The sequence below is a fragment of the Oncorhynchus gorbuscha genome, linkage group LG20 (assembly GCF_021184085.1).
Source record: "Oncorhynchus gorbuscha isolate QuinsamMale2020 ecotype Even-year linkage group LG20, OgorEven_v1.0, whole genome shotgun sequence".
NCBI classification, from domain to species: Eukaryota; Metazoa; Chordata; class Actinopteri; order Salmoniformes; family Salmonidae; genus Oncorhynchus; species Oncorhynchus gorbuscha.
In genome coordinates this window covers 40,156,649-40,175,714 of record NC_060192.1, presented here as the reverse complement: position 1 = coordinate 40,175,714, position 19,066 = coordinate 40,156,649, and the positions used below count along the sequence as shown (strand labels likewise).

Below are 19,066 nucleotides of genomic sequence, written 5' to 3'. Positions count from 1 at the left end.
GGTGACCCCGTCCCCGAGAACGCATGTCCATGATCTTATGTACCTTGTAAATAGGTGCGCTCTCGACAAGGACGGGAGGGGGAGGGGAAGACGAACGGGGGTGCGAAGAAAAGGCTTAACACAGGAGACATGGAAGACAGGATGGACGCGACGAAGATGTCGCGGAAGAAGCAGTCGCACAGCGACAGGATTGACGACCTGGGAGACACGGAACGGACCAATGAACCGCGGAGTCAACTTACGAGAAGCTGTCGTAAGAGGAAGGTTGCGAGTGGAAAGCCACACTCTCTGGCCGCAACAATACCTTGGACTCTTAATCCTGCGTTTATTGGCGGCTCTCACAGTCTTCCCCGCAGACAAAGGCAGACCGGTAATGAAGTCTAAGGCGATGTGAGACCATGGTCGAGAAGGAATGGGGAGCGGTCTGAGACGACCGGCAGGAGGAGAGTTACCCGACTTAGTCTGCGCGCAGTCCGAACAAGCAGCCACGAAACGGCGCGTGTCACGCTCCTGAGTCGGCCACCAAAAGCGCTGGCGAATAGACGCAAGAGTGCCTCGAACACCGGGATGACCAGCTAACTTGGCAGAGTGAGCCCACTGAAGAACAGCCAGACGAGTGGAAACAGGAACGAAAAGGAGGTTACTAGGACAAGCGCGCGGCGACGCAGTGTGCGTGAGTGCTTGCTTAACCTGTCTTTCAATTCCCCAGACTGTTAACCCGACAACACGCCCATAAGGAAGAATCCCCTCGGGATCAGTAGAAGCCACAGAAGAACTAAACAGACGGGATAAGGCATCAGGCTTGGTGTTCTTGCTACCCGGACGGTAAGAAATCACAAACTCGAAACGAGCGAAAAACAACGCCCAACGAGCTTGACGGGCATTAAGTCGTTTGGCAGAACGGATGTACTCAAGGTTCTTATGGTCTGTCCAAACGACAAAAGGAACGGTCGCCCCCTCCAACCACTGTCGCCATTCGCCTAGGGCTAAGCGGATGGCGAGCAGTTCACGGTTACCCACATCATAGTTGCGCTCAGATGGCGACAGGCGATGAGAAAAATAAGCGCAAGGATGAACCTTATCGTCAGACTGGAAGCGCTGGGAAAGAATGGCTCCCACGCCTACCTCTGAAGCGTCAACCTCGACAATGAATTGTCTAGTGACGTCAGGAGTAACGAGGATAGGAGCGGACGTAAAACGTTCTTTTAGAAGATCAAAAGCTCCCTGGGCGGAACCGGACCACTTAAAACACGTCTTGACAGAAGTAAGAGCTGTGAGAGGGGCAGCAACTTGACCGAAATTACGAATGAAACGCCGATAGAAATTAGCGAAACCTAAAAGCGCTGCAACTCGACACGTGACCTTGGAACGGGCCAATCACTGACAGCTTGGACCTTAGCGGAATCCATCTGAATGCCTTCAGCGGAAATAACGGAACCGAGAAAAGTAACGGAGGAGACATGAAAAGAGCACTTCTCAGCCTTTACGTAGAGACAATTCTCTAAAAGGCGCTGTAGAACACGTCGAACGTGCTGAACATGAATCTCGAGTGACGGAGAAAAAATCAGGATATCGTCAAGATAGACAAAAACAAAGATGTTCAGCATGTCTCTCAGAACATCATTAACTAATGCCTGAAAAACAGCTGGCGCATTGGCGAGACCGAACGGCAGAACCCGGTACTCAAAATGCCCTAACGGAGTGTTAAACGCCGTTTTCCACTCGTCCCCCTCTCTGATGCGCACGAGATGGTAAGCGTTACGAAGGTCCAACTTAGTAAAGCACCTGGCTCCCTGCAGAATCTCGAAGGCTGATGACATAAGGGGAAGCGGATAACGATTCTTAACCGTTATGTCATTCAGCCCTCGATAATCCACGCAGGGGCGCAGAGTACCGTCCTTCTTCTTAACAAAAAGAACCCCGCCCCGGCCGGAGAGGAAGAAGGCACTATGGTACCGGCGTCAAGAGACACAGACAAATAATCCTCGAGAGCCTTACGTTCGGGAGCCGACAGAGAGTATAGTCTACCTCGAGGAGGAGTGGTCCCCGGAAGGAGATCAATACAACAATCATACGACCGGTGAGGAGGAAGGGAGTTGGCTCGGGACCGACTGAAGACCGTGCGCAGATCATGATATTCCTCCGGCACTCCTGTCAAATCGCCAGGTTCCTCCTGAGAAGTAGGGACAGAAGAAACGGGAGGGATGGCAGACATTAAACACTTCACATGACAAGAAACGTTCCAGGATAGGATAGAATTACTAGACCAATTAATAGAAGGATTATGACATACTAGCCAGGGATGACCCAAAACAACAGGTGTAAACGGTGAACGGAAAATCAAAAAAGAAATAGTCTCACTGTGGTTACCAGATACTGTGAGAGTTAAAGGTAGTGTCTCAAATTTGATACTGGGAAGATGACTACCATCTAAGGCAAACATGGGCGTAGGCTTGTCTAACGGTCTGAAAGGAATGTTATGTTTCCGAACCCATGCTTCGTCCATGAAACAACCCTCAGCCCCAGAGTCAATCAAGGCACTGCATGTAGCACCCGAACCGGTCCAGCGTAGATGGACCGACATAGTAGTACAAGATCTAGATGAAGAGACCTGAGTAGTAGCGCTCACCAGTAGCCCTCCGCTTACTGATGGGCTCTGGCCTCTTACTGGACATGAATTAACAAAATGTCCAGCAACTCCGCAATAGAGGCACAGGCGGTTGGTGATCCTCCGTTCCCTCTCCTTAGTCGAGATGCGAATCCCTCCCAGCTGCATGGGCTCAGTCTCAAAGCCAGAGGAGGGAGATGGTTGCGATGCGGAGCAGGGAAACACCGTTGATGCGAGCTCTCTTCCACGAGCCCGGTGACGAAGATCTACCCGTCGTTCTATGCGGATGGCGAGAGCAATCAAAGAGTCCACATCTGAAGGAACCTCCCGGGAGAGAATCTCATCCTTAACCACTGCGTGGAGTCCCTCCAGAAAACGAGCGAGCAGCGCCGGCTCGTTCCACTCACTAGAGGCAGCAAGAGTGCGAAACTCAATAGAATAATCCGTTATGGACCGTTCACCTTGGCATAAGGAAGCCAGGGCCCTAGAAGCCTCCCCACCAAAAACTGAACGGTCAAAAACCCGAATCATCTCCTCTTTAAAGTTCTGGAACTTGTTAGAGCAATCAGCCCTTGCCTCCCAGATAGCTGTGCCCCATTCTCGAGCCCGGCCAGTAAGGAGTGAAATGACGTAAGCAACCCGAGCTCTCTCTCTAGAGTATGTGTTGGGTTGGAGAGAGAACACAATCTCACACTGCGTGAGAAAGGAGCGGCACTCAGTGGGCTGCCCGGAGTAGCAAGGTGGGTTATTAACCCTAGGTTCTGGAGGCTCGGCAGGCCAGGAAGTAACAGGTGGCACGAGACGTAGACTCTGGAACTGTCCAGAGAGGTCGGAAACCTGAGCGGCCAGGTTCTCCACGGCATGGCGAGCAGCAGACAATTCCTGCTCGTGTCTGCCGAGCATGGCTCCTTGGATCTTGACGGCAGTGTAACGAGCGTCTGAAGTCGCTGGGTCCATTCCTTGGTCGGTTCCTTCTGTCATGCAGGTGAAAGAGGACCCAAAAGCGACTTAACAGAAACAGAGTTTATTCAAGTCCAAACAGAAAACGACAAATCCTGAATCCTTAACAGGAAATGTCCAAACAGGGAATAACAGAAATCCTCTAGTCTGTAGAGGGGAATAACAGGAGAAGCGGCCACAGACTGCAGGTCGCTTCGGGTAGGCGCAGGCCGTAGCTGACAGAGACACCTGCTCACACGCAGCATCTGATGAAGGCAAAAACACGACAGGACAGGGCGATACACAATCACAGCACGGTGAATTCTAAACAAGGAACCGACAGGACAGGAACGGAACACAAAGGAAGAAATAGGGACTCTAATCAGGGGAAAGGATCGGGAACAGGTGTGGGAAGACTAAATGATGATTAGGGGAATAGGAACAGCTGGGAGCAGGAACGGAACGACAGAGAGAAGAGAGAGCGAGAGAGTGAGAGAGGGAGGGGGAGAGAGAGGGACAGAAAGAGGGAAAGAACCTAATAAGACCAGCAGAGGGAAACGAATAGAATGGGGAGCACAGGGACAAGACATGATAATAAATGACAAACATGACAGTAGTAATGCGACCGCATGCGGGATGGGGCGGACTATGAGGTTAAAGGAGGGAAACTGGTGGATTATTGACTGGAGCGCGCCAGCTAAACAGCTAAACAGCTAAACTGATTTTTTGGGGGGATATAAAGACTTTATCGAACAAAAGGACCATTTGTGATGTAGCTGGGACCCTTTTGGAGTGCTAACAGAAGAAGATCTTCAAAGGTAAGGCATTTATTTGATCACTATTTCTGACTTTCGTGACGCACATGCCTGGTAGAATTTATTTTGTTCATGCTTTTGTATGCGGGGCGCTGTCCTCAGATAATCGCATGGTGTAATAATCGCATGGTGTAATAATCGCATGGTGTAATAATCGCATGGTGTGCTTTCGCGGCCTTACAGGTTATGTCGATATAGGATTTGTTTTACTGTGGATACAGATACTTTTGTACCTGTTTCCTCCAGCATCTTCACAAGGTCCTTTGCTGTTGTTCTGGGATTGATTTGCATTTTTCGCAACAAAGTACGTTCATCTCTAGGAGACAGAACGCGTCTTCTTCCTGAGCGGTATGACAGCTGCGTGGTCCCATGGTGTTTATACATCCGTACTATTGTTTGTACAGATGAAAGTGGTACCTTCAGGCATTTGGAAATTGCTCCCAAGGATGAACCAGACTTGTGGAGGTCTACTTTTTTCCCCCTGAGTTCTTGGCTGATTTATTTTGATTTTCCCATGATGTCAAGCAAAGAGACACTGAGTTTGAAGGTAGGCCTTGAAATACATCCACAGGTACACTTCCAATTGACTGAAATGATGCCAATTAGCCTATCAGAAGCTTCTAAAGCCATGACATAATTGTCTGGAATTTTCCAAGCTGTTTAAAGGCACAGTCAACTTAGTGTATGTAAACTTACTGACCCACTGGAATTGTGATACAGTGAATTATAAGTTAAATAATCTGTCTGTAAACAATTGTTGGAAAAATTACTTGTGTCACGCACAAAGTAGATATCTTTACCGACTTGCCAAAACTATAGTTTGTTAACAATACATTTGTGGAGTGGTTGAAAAACAAGTTAATGACTCCAACCTAAGTGTACGTAAAACTTTAACTTTAACTATGTTTGTTTACTAATAATAGTAAACAAACAATTTTGTTGGTCCCCACAAGGTCAAATGCTATTTCTAGGGGTTTAAAGTTAAGGGTAGAACTAGGGTTAGGAGCTAGGGTTAGAATTAGGTTTAGGAGCTAGGATTAGAATTAGGTTTAGGAGCTAGGATTAGAATTAGGGTTAGGAGGTAGGGTTAGAATTAGGTTTAGGAGCTAGGATTAGAATTAGGGTTAGGAGCTAGGATTAGGAGGTAGGGTTAGAATTAGGAGCTAGGGTTAGGAGGTAGGGTTAGAATTAGGTTTAGGAGCTAGGATTAGAATTAGGTTTAGGAGCTAGGATTAGAATTAGGGTTAGGAGGTAGGGTTAGAATTAGGTTTAGGAGCTAGGATTAGAATTAGGGTTAGGAGCTAGGATTAGGAGGTAGGGTTAGAATTAGGTTTAGGAGCTAGGTTTAGGAGGTAGGGTTAGAATTAGGGTTAGGAGCTAGGTTTAGGAGGTAGGGTTAGAATTAGGGTTAGGAGCTAGGATTAGGAGCTAGGGTTAGAATTAGGTTTAGGAGCTAGGTTTAGGAGCTAGGTTTAGGAGGTAGGGTTAGAATTAGGGTTAGGAGCTAGGTTTAGAATTAGGGTTAGGAGCTAGGATTAGAATTAGGGTTAGGAGCTAGGTTTAGAATTAGGGTTAGGAGCTAGGTTTAGGAGGTAGGGTTAGAATTAGGTTTAGGAGGTAGGGTTAGAATTAGGGTTAGGAGCTAGGATTAGAACTAGGGTTAGGAGCTAGGGTTAGAATTAGGGTTAGGAGCTAGGATTAGAACTAGGGTTGGGAGCTAGGGTTAGAATTAGGTTTAGGAGCTAGGTTTAGGAGGTAGGGTTAGAATTAGGGTTAGGAGCTAGGATTAGGAGGTAGGGTTAGAATTAGGGTTAGGAGCTAGGGTTAGAATTAGGGTTAGGAGCTAGGATTAGAATTAGGGTTAGGAGCTAGGTTTAGAATTAGGGTTAGGAGCTAGGTTTAGGAGGTAGGGTTAGGAGCTAGGATTAGAACTAGGGTTAGGAGCTAGGTTTAGAATTAGGGTTAGGAGCTAGGTTTAGAATTAGGGTTAGGAGCTAGGATTAGAATTAGGGTTAGGAGGTAGGGTTAGAATTAGGTTTAGGAGCTAGGTTTAGGAGGTAGGGTTAGAATTAGGGTTAGGAGCTAGGATTAGAATTAGGGTTAGGAGCTAGGATTAGAACTAGGGTTAGGAGCTAGGTTTAGAATTAGGGTTAGGAGCTAGGTTTAGAATTAGGGTTAGGAGCTAGGATTAGAATTAGGGTTAGGAGCTAGGATTAGAATTAGGAGCTAGGGTTAGGAGGTAGGGTTAGAATTAGGGTTAGGAGCTAGGATTAGAACTAGGGTTAGGAGCTAGGTTTAGAATTAGGGTTAGGAGCTAGGTTTAGAATTAGGGTTAGGAGCTAGGATTAGAATTAGGGTTAGGAGCTAGGATTAGAATTAGGAGCTAGGGTTAGGAGGTAGGGTTAGAATTAGGGTTAGGAGCTAGGGTTAGAATTAGGGTTAGGAGCTAGGGTTAGAATTAGGGTTAGGAGCTAGGGTTAGAATTAGGGTTAGGAGCTAGGGTTAGAATTAGGGTTAGGAGCTAGGATTAGAATTAGGGTTAGGAGCTAGGATTAGAATTAGGAGCTAGGGTTAGGAGGTAGGGTTAGAATTAGGGTTAGGAGCTAGGGTTAGAATTAGGGTTAGGAGCTAGGGTTAGAATTAGGGTTAGGAGCTAGGGTTAGAATTAGGGTTAGAATTAGGGTTAGGAGCTAGGGTTAGAATTAGGGTTAGAATTAGGGTTAGAATTAGGGTTAGAATTAGGGTTAGGAGCTAGGGTTAGAATTAGGGTTAGGAGCTAGGGTTAGAATTAGGGTTAGGAGCTAGGGTTAGGAGCTAGGGTTAGGAGCTAGGGTTAGGAGCTAGGGTTATGATTAGTTATTTTTGGGTTATTAAGGTTAGGGAAAATATGATTTTGAATGGGACTGAATTGTGTGTCTCTACAAGGTTAGTTATACAAGTGTGAGTATGTGTTTGTGTGAGACAGAGAGAGATGAGGAGAGGAGAGGGACTCCGAGGGCTGTGATAGATCACACTAATATAAAGCTGTCAAAGAGGGCTGAGTAGCAGCGTTTATCTCTGTTTACGGAGAGGTGTGTGTGTGTGTGTGTGTGTGTGTGTGTGTGTGTGTGTGTGTGTGTGTGTGTGTGTGTGTGTGTGTGTGTGTGTGTGTGTGTGTGTGTGTGTGTGTGTGTGTGTGTGTGTGGGGGCTGAGCAGCAACGTTTATCTCTGTTTACGGAGAGGTGTGTGTGTGTGTGTGTGTGGGGTGGTTGTGTGACTTCTCTTCTACCAACCTGTCTCTGTACGACTCAGTCTATACATCACTAGAGTCTAATAACAGGTGTTCTTTGTCATGTGGCTCCACTGTCTTCCAGTACAAATCAGCTAGACAATCTGGACCCTCTCTTTCTAAAACTATCCGCCGCCACTGTTGCAACCCCTATTACCAGCCTGTTCAACCTCTCTGTTGTATCGTCCGAGATCCCTAAAGATTGGAAAGCTGCTGCGGTCATCCCCCTCTTCAAAGGGGGTGACACTCTAGACCCAAACTGTTACAGACCTATATCCATCCTGCCCTGCCCTGCCCTGCCTCTAGACCCAAACTGTTATAGACCTATATCCATCCTGCCCTGCCCTGCCCTGCCTCTAGACCCAAACTGTTACAGACCTATATCCATCCTGCCCTGCCTTTCTAAAGTCTTCGAAGTTAATAAACAGATCACCGACCATTTCGAATCCCACCGTACCTTCTCCACTGTGCAATCCGATTTCCGAGCCGGCCACGGGTGCATCTCAGCCACGCTCAAGGTCCTAAACGATATCACAACCGCTATCGATAAAAGACAGTACTGTGCAGCCGTCTTAATCAACCTGGCCAAGGCTTTCGACTTTGTCAATCACCGTATTCTTATCGGCAGACTCAATAAGTACCTAGGTGTCTGGCTAGACTGTAAACTCTCCTTCCAGACTAATATTAAACATCTCCAATCCAAAATCAAATCTAGAATCGGCTTTATATTTCGCAACAAAGCCTTCTTCACTCATGCTGCCAAACATACCCTCGTAAAACTGACTATCCTACTGATCCTCGACTTCGGCGATGTCATTTACAAAATAGCTTCTAATACTCTACTCAGCAAACTGGATGCAGTCTATCACAGTGCCATTAGTTTTGTTACCAAATCCCCTTATACCACCCACCACTGCGACCTGTATGCTCTAGTCGGCTGGCACTCGCTACATATTTGTAGCCGGATACACTGGTTCCAGGTCATCTATAAGTCTATGCTGGGTAACGCTCCGCCTTATCTCAGCTCACTGGTCACCATAGTAACACCCACCCGTAGCACCCGTTCCAGCAGGTATATCTCACTGATCATCCCTAAAGCCAACACCCCACTTGGTCGCCTTTCCTTCTACTTCTCTGCTGCCAGTGACTGGAACAAATTGCAAAAATCGCTGAAGCTGGAGACTTTTATTTCCCTCACCAACTTTAAACATCAGCTATCTGAGCAGCTAACCAATCACTGCAGCTCTACATAGTCCATCTGTAAATAGCCCACCCAATCTACCTGTCTTTATTTTATTTTCTGCTTTATTTAATTTTCTGCTTGCACACCAGTATATCTGCTTGCACACCAGTATATCTGCTTGCACACCAGTATATCTGCTTGCACACCAGTATATCTGCTTGCACACCAGTATCTCTACTTGCACACCAGTATATCTGCTTGCACACCAGTATATCTGCTTGCACACCAGTATCTCTACTTGCACACCAGTATCTCTACTTGCACACCAGTATCTCTACTTGCACACCAGTATCTCTACTTGCACACCAGTATATCTGCTTGCACACCAGTATCTCTGCTTGCACACCAGTATCTCTGCTTGCAGTATCTCTGCTTGCACACCAGTATATCTGCTTGCACACCAGTATCTCTACTTGCACACCAGTATCTCTGCTTGCACACCAGTATCTCTACTTGCACACCAGTATATCTGCTTGCACACCAGTATCTCTACTTGCACACCAGTATCTCTGCTTGCACATCAGTATCTCTACTTGCACACCAGTATATCTGCTTGCACACCAGTATCTCTACTTGCACACCAGTATATCTGCTTGCACACCAGTATCTCTACTTGCACACCAGTATCTCTACTTGCACACCAGTATATCTGCTTGCACACCAGTATCTCTGCTTGCACACCAGTATCTCTGCTTGCACACCAGTATCTCTACTTGCACACCAGTATATCTGCTTGCACACCAGTATCTCTACTTGCACACCAGTATCTCTACTTGCACACCAGTATCTCTACTTGCACACCAGTATCTCTACTTGCACACCAGTATCTCTGCTTGCACACCAGTATCTCTACTTGCACACCAGTATCTCTACTTGCACACCAGTATCTCTGCTTGCACACCAGTATCTCTGCTTGCACACCAGTATCTCTGCTTGCACACCAGTATCTCTGCTTGCAGTATCTCTGCTTGCACACCAGTATCTCTACTTGCACACCAGTATCTCTACTTGCACACCAGTATCTCTACTTGCACACCAGTATCTCTACTTGCACACCAGTATCTCTACTTGCACACCAGTATCTCTACTCATTTATCACTCCAGTGTTAATTGTAATTGTAATTATTCGCTCCTATTGCTTATTTATTAACTCCTCGTGCCTTTTGCACACACTGTATATAGACGTTCTTTTCTCTACTGTGTTATTGACTTGTTTGTGTTATTGGTTATTATTTATTACTCCATGTGTAACTCTGTGTTGTTGTTTACTCCATGTGTAACTCTGTGTTGTTGTTTACTCCATGTGTAACTCTGTGTTGTTGTTTACTCCATGTGTAACTCTGTGTTGTTGTCTGTGTCACACTGCTTTTCTTTATCTTGGCCAGTTCGCATTTGCAAATGAGAACTTGTTCTCAACTAGCCTACCTGGTTAAATAAAAGTGTTCTCAACTAGCCTACCTGGTTAAATAAAGGTGTTCTCAACTAGCCTACCTGGTTAAATAAAGGTGTTCTCAACTAGCCTGCCTGGTTAAATAAAGGTGTTCTTAACTAGCCTGCCTGGTTAAATAAAAGTGTTCTTAACTAGCCTGCCTGGTTAAATAAAAGTGTTCTCAACTGGCCTACCTGGTTAAATAAAGGTGTTCTCAACTAGCCTGCCTGGTTAAATAAAGGTGTTCTCAACTGGCCTACCTGGTTAAATAAAGGTGTTCTCAACTAGCCTACCTGGTTAAATAAAGGTGTTCTCAACTAGCCTACCTGGTTAAATAAAGGTGTTCTCAACTAGCCTACCTGGTTAAATAAAGGTGTTCTCAACTAGCCTACCTGGTTAAATAAAGGTGTTCTCAACTGGCCTACCTGGTTAAATAAAGGTGTTCTCAACTGGCCTACCTGGTTAAATAAAGGTGTTCTCAACTGGCCTACCTGGTTAAAAAAGGTGTTCTCAACTAGCCTACCCGGTTAAATAAAGGTGTTCTCAACTAGCCTACCTGGTTAAATAAAGGTGTTCTCAACTAGCCTACCTGGTTAAATAAAGGTGTTCTCAACTAGCCTACCTGGATAAATAAAGGTGTTCTCAACTAGCCTACCTGGTTAAATAAAGGTGTTCTCAACTAGCCTACCTGGTTAAATAAAGGTGTTCTCAACTAGCCTACCTGGTTAAATAAAGGTGTTCTCAACTGGCCTACCTGGTTAAATAAAGGTGTTCTCAACTGGCCTACCTGGTTAAATAAAGGTGTTCTCAACTAGCCTACCTGGTTAAATAAAGGTGTTCTCAACTAGCCTACCTGGTTAAATAAAGGTGTTCTCAACTAGCCTACCTGGTTAAATAAAGGTGTTCTCAACTAGCCTACCTGGTTAAATAAAGGTGTTCTCAACTAGCCTACCTGGTTAAATAAAGGTGTTCTCAACTAGCCTACCTGGTTAAATAAAGGTGTTCTCAACTAGCCTACCTGGTTAAATAAAGGTGTTCTCAACTGGCCTACCTGGTTAAATAAAGGTGTTCTCAACTAGCCTACCTGGTTAAATAAAGGTGTTCTCAACTAGCCTACCTGGTTAAATAAAGGTGTTCTCAACTAGCCTACCTGGTTAAATAAAGGTGTTCTCAACTAGCCTACCTGGTTAAATAAAGGTGTTCTCAACTAGCCTACCTGGTTAAATAAAGGTGTTCTCAACTAGCCTACCTGGTTAAATAAAGGTGTTCTCAACTAGCCTACCTGGTTAAATAAAGGTGTTCTCAACTAGCCTACCTGGTTAAATAAAGGTGTTCTCAACTAGCCTACCTGGTTAAATAAAGGTGTTCTCAACTAGCCTACCTGGTTAAATAAAGGTGTTCTCAACTAGCCTACCTGGTTAAATAAAGGTTAAATAAATAAAAATAGTTCAGTCATGTGCATGATGAAGAGAGTGTGAGAATAGCAATCATAACAACAACAAAAACAGTAAAAAGTACATATCGTGCAAGAGAGGTTTGTCAATTCCATGACAGTTGTTTCTGTACCACAGTGAAACCTCACACAGAGACAGAGAGAGAGAGGGCAGGGAGAGACAGACAGAGAGAGAGAGAGAGAGAGAGAGAGAGAGAGAGAGAGAGAGAGAGAGAGAGAGAGAGAGAGAGAGAGAGAGAGAGAGAGAGAGAGAGAGAGAGAGAGGGAGAGAGAGAGAGAGAGACAGAGAGGGCAGGGAGAGAGAGACAGAGAGGGCAGGGAGGGAGAGACAGAGAAAGAGAGAGAGAGAGAGAGAGAGAGAGGGCAGGGAGAGACAGAGAGGGCAGGGAGAGAGAGACGGAGAGGGCAGGGAGAGAGAGAGAGAGACAGAGAGGGCAGGGAGAGAGAGACAGAGAGGGCAGGGAGAGAGAGACAGAGAGGGCAGGGAGGGAGAGACAGAGAGGGCAGGGAGGGAGAGACAGAGAGGGCAGGGAGGGAGAGACAGAGAGGGCAGGGAGAGAGAGACAGAGGGCAGGGAGAGAGAGACAGAGAGGGCAGGGAGAGAGACACAGAGAGAGACAGAGAGGGCAGGGAGAGAGACACAGAGAGAGACAGAGAGAGACGGAGAGGGCAGGGAGAGAGAGACACAGAGGACAGGGAGAGAGACACAGAGAGGGCAGGGAGAGAGACAGAGAGGGCAGGGAGAGAGACACAGAGAGAGACAGAGAGGGCAGGGAGAGAGACACAGAGAGAGACGGAGAGGGCAGGGAGAGAGAGACACAGAGGACAGGGAGAGAGACACAGAGAGGGCAGGGAGAGAGACAGAGAGGGCAGGGAGAGAGACAGAGAGGGCAGGGAGAGAGACAGAGAGGGCAGGGAGAGAGACACAGAGAGGGCAGGGAGAGAGACACAGAGAGAGACGGAGAGGGCAGGGAGAGAGACACAGAGGGCAGGGAGAGAGAGACGGAGAGGGTAGGGAGAGAGACACAGAGGGCAGGGAGAGAGACACAGAGAGGGTAGGGAGAGAGACAGAGAGAGGGCAGGGAGAGAGACAGAGAGGGCAGGGAGAGAGAGAGACAGAAAGGGCAGGGAGAGAGACAGAGAGAGACGGAGAGGGCAGGGAGAGAGAGAGTGACAGAAAGGGCAGGGAGAGAGACAGAGAGCAAAAGAGAGAAATACACAGAGACCACAACAACACAAACATGGGCAAACACACCACAAACACAAACAAAAAAGTTGACCATGTCTCCTGCACATTACCTCAGGGTTACCATGTCTCCTGCACATTACCTCAAGGTTACCATGTCTCCTGCACATTACCCCAGGGTTACCATGTCTCCAGAACATTACCTCAGGGTTACCATGTCTCCAGAACATTACCTCAGGGTTACCATGTCTCCAGAACATTACCTCAGGAGGGACACCATGTCTCCAGAACATTACCTCAGGAGGGATACCATGTCTCTAAAACATTACTTCAGGGTTACCATGTCTCCAGAACATTACCCCAGGGTTACCATGTCTCCAGAACATTACCTCAGGGTTACCATGTCTCCAGAACATTACCTCAGGGTTACCATGTCTCCAGAACATTACCCCAGGGTTACCATGTCTCCAGAACATTACCTCAGGGTTGCCATGTCTCCAGAACATTACCTCAGGGTTACCATGTCTCCAGAACATTACCTCAGGGTTACCATGTCTCCAGAACATTACCTCAGTGTTGCCATGTCTCCAGAACATTACCTCAGTGTTGCCATGTCTCCAGAACATTACCTCAGGGTTACCATGTCTCCAGAACATTACCGCAGCATTACCATGTCTCTAAAACATTACCTCAGGATTACCATGTCTCTAAAACATTACCGCAGGATTACCATGTCTCTAAAACATTACCTCGGGATTACCATGTCTCCAGAACATTACCCCAGGAGGGATACTATGTCTCTAAAACATTACTTCAGGGTTACCATGTCTCCAGAACATTACCTCAGTGTTACCATGTCTCCAGAACATTACCTCAGGGTTACCATGTCTCCAGAACATTACCTCAGGAGGGATACTATGTCTCTAAAACATTACCTCAGGGTTACCATGTCTCCAGAACATTACCTCAGGAGGGATGCCATGTCTCTAAAACATTACTTCAGGGTTACCATGTCTCCAGAACATTACCCCAGCATTACCATGTCTCCAGAACATTACATCAGGAGGGATACTATGTCTCTAAAACATTACCTCAGGGTTACCATGTCTCCAGAACATTACCTCAGGAGGGATGCCATGTCTCTAAAACATTACCTCAGGGTTACCATGTCTCCAGAACATTACCTCAGGAGGGATACTATGTCTCTAAAACATTACCTCAGGGTTACCATGTCTCCAGAACATTACCTCAAGAGGGATGCCATGTCTCTAAAACATTACCTCGGGATTACCATGTCTCCAGAACATTACCCCAGGAGGGATGCCATGTCTCTAAAACATTACTTCAGGGTTACCATGTCTCCAGAACATTACCTCAGGGTTACCATGTCTCCAGAACATTACCTCAGGAGGGATACCATGTCTCTAAAACATTACTTCAGGGTTACCATGTCTCCAGAACATTATCTCAGGGTTACCATGTCTCTAAAACATTACCTCGGGATTACCATGTCTCCAGAACATTACCTCAGGAGGGATACCATGTCTCTAAAACATTACTTCAGGGTTACCGTGTCTCCAGAACATTACCTCAGGGTAAGAATGTCTCCAGAACATTACCTCAGCATTACCATGTCTCTAAAACATTACCTCAGGGTTACCATGTCTCCAGAACATTACCTCAGGAGGGATACAATGTCTCTAAAACATTACTTCAGGGTTACCATGTCTCCAGAACATTACCCCAGCGTTACCATGTCTCCAGAACATTACATCAGGGTAAGCAGGTCTCCAGAACATTATCTCAGGGTTACCATGTCTCTAAAACATTACCTCAGCATTACCATGTATCCAGAACATTCCCTCAGGGTAAGCATGTCTCTAAAACATTACCCCAGGGTTACCATGTCTCCAGAACATTACCTCAGGGTTACCATGTCTCCAGAACATTACCTAAGGGTAACCATGTCTCCAGAACATTACCTCAGCATTACCATGTCTCTAAAACATTACCCCATGGTTACCATGTCTCCAGAACATTACCTCAGGGTTACCATGTCTCCAGAACATTACCTAAGGGTTACCATGTCTCCAGAACATTACCTCAGGGTTGCCATGTCTCCAGAACATTACTCTAGGGTAACCATGTCCCCAGAACATTACCCCAGGGTAACCATGTCCCCAGAACATTACTCCAGGGTTACCATGTCTCCAGAACAGTAGGCATGTCTCCAGAACATTACCTCATGCTTACCATGTCCCCAGAACATTACCCCAGGGTAACCGTGTCTCCAGAACATTACCTCAGGGTTACCATGTCTCCAGAACATTACCTCAGGGTTACCATGTCTCCAGAACATTACCTCAGGGTTACCATGTCTCCAGAACATTACCTCAGGGTTCATTTGTACACTTCTTTTAACATGTTACCCTTTACGGAGCTTCCAGAATAAAATCCATGAATAGTGTATTTCAGAGAGGAGTCTGGTGGGGTTTACTGCCATGTATCCAAGGCAGAGGTACTATCACACACCATCCCACAGACCGCTAGAGGCCACCGTAAACTCCACACTGGTACACAAAGCTAGGTGACATACACACGGACGGACGCACACACAGAGAATCAGACATGCATGCGGTCACTCACTCACTCACAAACACACGCACACACCTAGCATATACTGTAAAACCTGCTAGAGCCTTGTTGAGGTTAAGGGATTGGGTTGAGGGATACAATAGGATGCTGTAATGGAGGGTTGAGGGATGAAACAAGAAGCTGTAATGGAGGGTTGAGGGATGAAACAGGAAGCTGTAATGGAGGGTTGAGGGATGAAACAGGAAGCTGTAATGGAGGGTTGAGGGATGAAACAGGAAGCTGTAATGGAGGGTTGAGGGATGAAACAGGAAGCTGTTATGAAGGGTTGAGGGATGAAACAGGAAGCTGTTATGAAGGGTTGAGGGATGAAACAGGAAGCTGTAATGGAGGGTTGAGGGATGAAACAGGAAGCTGTTATGAAGGGTTGAGGGATGAAACAGGGAGCTGTTATGAAGGGTTGAGGGATGAAACAGGAAGCTGTTATGAAGGGTTGAGGGATGAAACAGGAAGCTGTAATGGAGGGTTGAGGGATGTTTAGATTATTTATAGATTTAGACATGTTTAGATTATTTATAGATTTAGACATGTTTAGATTATTTATAGATTTAGACATGTTTAGATTATTAATAGATTTAGTTATGTTTAGATTTAGTTATGTTTAGATTATTAATAGATTTAGTTATGTTTAGATTATTTATAGATTTAGTTATGTTTAGATTATTAATAGATTTAGTTATCTTTAAATTATTTATAGATGTAAATATTTAGTTATATTTAGATGTATATATTTAGATGTATATATTTAGTAATAATTAGATTTATATATTTAGTTATATTTAGATGTATATATTTAGATATATTTAGATGTATATATTTAGTTATATTTGGATATATTTAGATTTATATATTTAGTTATATTTAGATTTATATATTTAGTTAAATTTGGATCTATATATTTAGATTTATATATTTAGATATATTTGGATATATTTAGATGTATATATTTAGTTATATTTGGATATATTTAGATTTATATATTTAGTTATATTTATATATATTTAGATTTATATATTTAGTTAGATTTAGATTTATATATTTATATATATTTAGATTGATATATTTAGTTATATTTGGATTTATATATTTAGATTGATATATTTAGATATATTTAGATATATATATTTAGTTATATTTGGATTTATATATTTAGATTTATATATTTAGATATATTTAGATTTATATATTTAGTTATATTTGGATTTATATATTTAGATATATTTGGATATATTTAGATTTATATATTTAGTTATATTTAGATATATTTAGATATATATATTTAGTTATATTTGGATTTATATATTTAGATATATTTAGATTTATATATTTAGTTATATTTAGATTTATATATTTAGATTTATATATTTAGATATATTCAGATTTATATATTTAGTTATATTTAGATTTATATATTTAGATTTATATATTTCGATATATTTAGATGTAGATATTTATATATATTTAGATTTATATATTTAGTTATATTTGGATTTATATATTTATATTTATATATTTAGATATATTTAGATATATATATTTAGTTATATTTGGATTTATATATTAAGATTTATATATTTAGATATATTTAGATTTATATATTTAGTTATATTTAGATTTATATATTTAGTTATATTTAGATTTATATATTTAGATTTATATATTTAGATATATTTTAGATTTATATATTTAGATTTATATATTTACATTGATATATTTAGATATATTTAGATTTAGATATTTAGATTTATATATTTAGTTATATTTAGATTTATATATTTAGTTATATTTAGATTTATATATTTAGATGTATATATTTAGTTATATTTAGATTATTTATAGATTTAGATTATTTATAGATTAAGTTTTGTTTAGATTATTTATAGATGTAGTTATGTTTAGATTATTAATTGACTAAATGATGATGTTATTCAGATGTTGGTTTGGTTGAGAGCGGGGAGGGGAGGGTGTTGTACTACTATAACTGTAGGTGTCACTGAAAGGTTACTAAAGGTTACTAAAAGGTTACTAAAGGTTAATAAAAGGTTACTAAAAGGTTAATAAAAGGTTACTAAAAGGTTACTAAAGGTTACTATAAAGGGTTACTAAAAGGTTACTAAAGGTTACTAAAGGTTACTAGAAGGTTACTAAAAGGTTACTAAAAGGTTACTAAAAGGTTACTAAAGGTTACTAAAGGTTACTAAAGGTTAATAAAGGTTACTAAGGGTTACTAGAAGGTTACTAAAAGGTTACTAAAGGTTACTAAAGGTTACTAAAGGTTACTATAAAGGGTTACTAAAAGGTTACTAAAGGTTACTAAGGGTTACTAGAAGGTTACTAAAGGGTTACTAAAAGGTTACTAAAGGGTTACTAAAAGTTTACTAAAGGTTACTAGAAGGTTACTAAAGGTTACTAAAGGTTACTAAGGGTTACTAGAAGGTTAATAAAGGGTTACTAAAAGGTTACTAAAGGGTTACTAAATGTTACAAAAAGGTTACTAATGGGTTACTAAAAGGTTACTAAAGGTTACTAAAAGGTTACTAAAGGTTACTAAAAGGTTACTAAAGGTTACTATAAAGGGTTACTAAAAGGTTACTAAAGGTTACCAAAGGTTACTAAAGGTTACTAAAAGGTTACTAAAGGTTACTAAAGGTTACTAAAAGGTTACCAAAAGGTTACTAAAGGGTTACTAAAAGGTTACTAAAGGGTTACTAAAAGGTTACTAAAGGGTTACTAGAAGGTTACTAAAGGTTACTAAAGGGTTACTAAAAGGTTACTAATGGTTACTAGAAGGTTACTAAAAGGTTACTAAAGGTTATCAAAAGGTTACTAAAGGTTACTAGAAGGTTACTAAAGGTTACTAACGGTTACTAAAAGGTTACTATAAAGGGTTACTAAAAGGTTACCAAAAGGTTACTAGAAGGTTACTAAAAGGTTACGGCTCAGTTCAGGGTTTACAGTATCAGTAGGGTCTTTACTGTAGAAATAGGAGTTTACCGGCCCACAGTACCGACCACAGGACCGGCTCAGTGGCCCCATGACCCAGTATCTATAAACCCAGTGGTCCCAGCAGCCTCTAGGATGGGTGTTAACATTGACCTGTAACCTAAATACCTTGCTGCATGAGAGCTCCCACTCCGAACCAGAAACTATTGAGTAAGGTGAAATTATTCTCTAGCAACTCTGATGAGGGGTTGCAGGGGTGAGGGTTGTACCACTCGTAGGGAGTAAACCTGGGGGAGGAGGGAGAGGAGAGAGGGAGGGAGAGGAAAGAGGGGAGGGGGAGAGAAGGGGAAGGAGAAAGGGGAGAGAATGGGGAGGGAGAGGGGAATGAGGGGGAGGAAGGGGGAGAGAGGGAGAGAGAGAGAGTAAAACACAGCACATAGTGACATACTGTACTTTAGTTACAATCGACAACATGAACCACAGTTAAAGACTGAATTGAAACCAATAAAAACCTAATGCTGTTATTTTT

The 19,066-nt window shown here is 43.1% G+C and overlaps 1 protein-coding gene across 2 annotated transcripts in view; it reads right to left on the bottom strand.

Moving 5' to 3' along the window:
- The window catches only part of LOC124007011 (glutamate receptor ionotropic, kainate 1-like), a 116,181-nt gene that overhangs the window by 20,481 nt on the left and 76,634 nt on the right, over nucleotides 1–19,066 (bottom strand). For both annotated transcript variants that reach the window (XM_046317245.1, XM_046317246.1), the window contains exon 14: nucleotides 18,706–18,824. In XM_046317245.1, coding sequence (XP_046173201.1) covers nucleotides 18,706–18,824 — 119 coding nt within the window. The remainder of the gene's footprint in view (nucleotides 1–18,705; nucleotides 18,825–19,066) is intronic.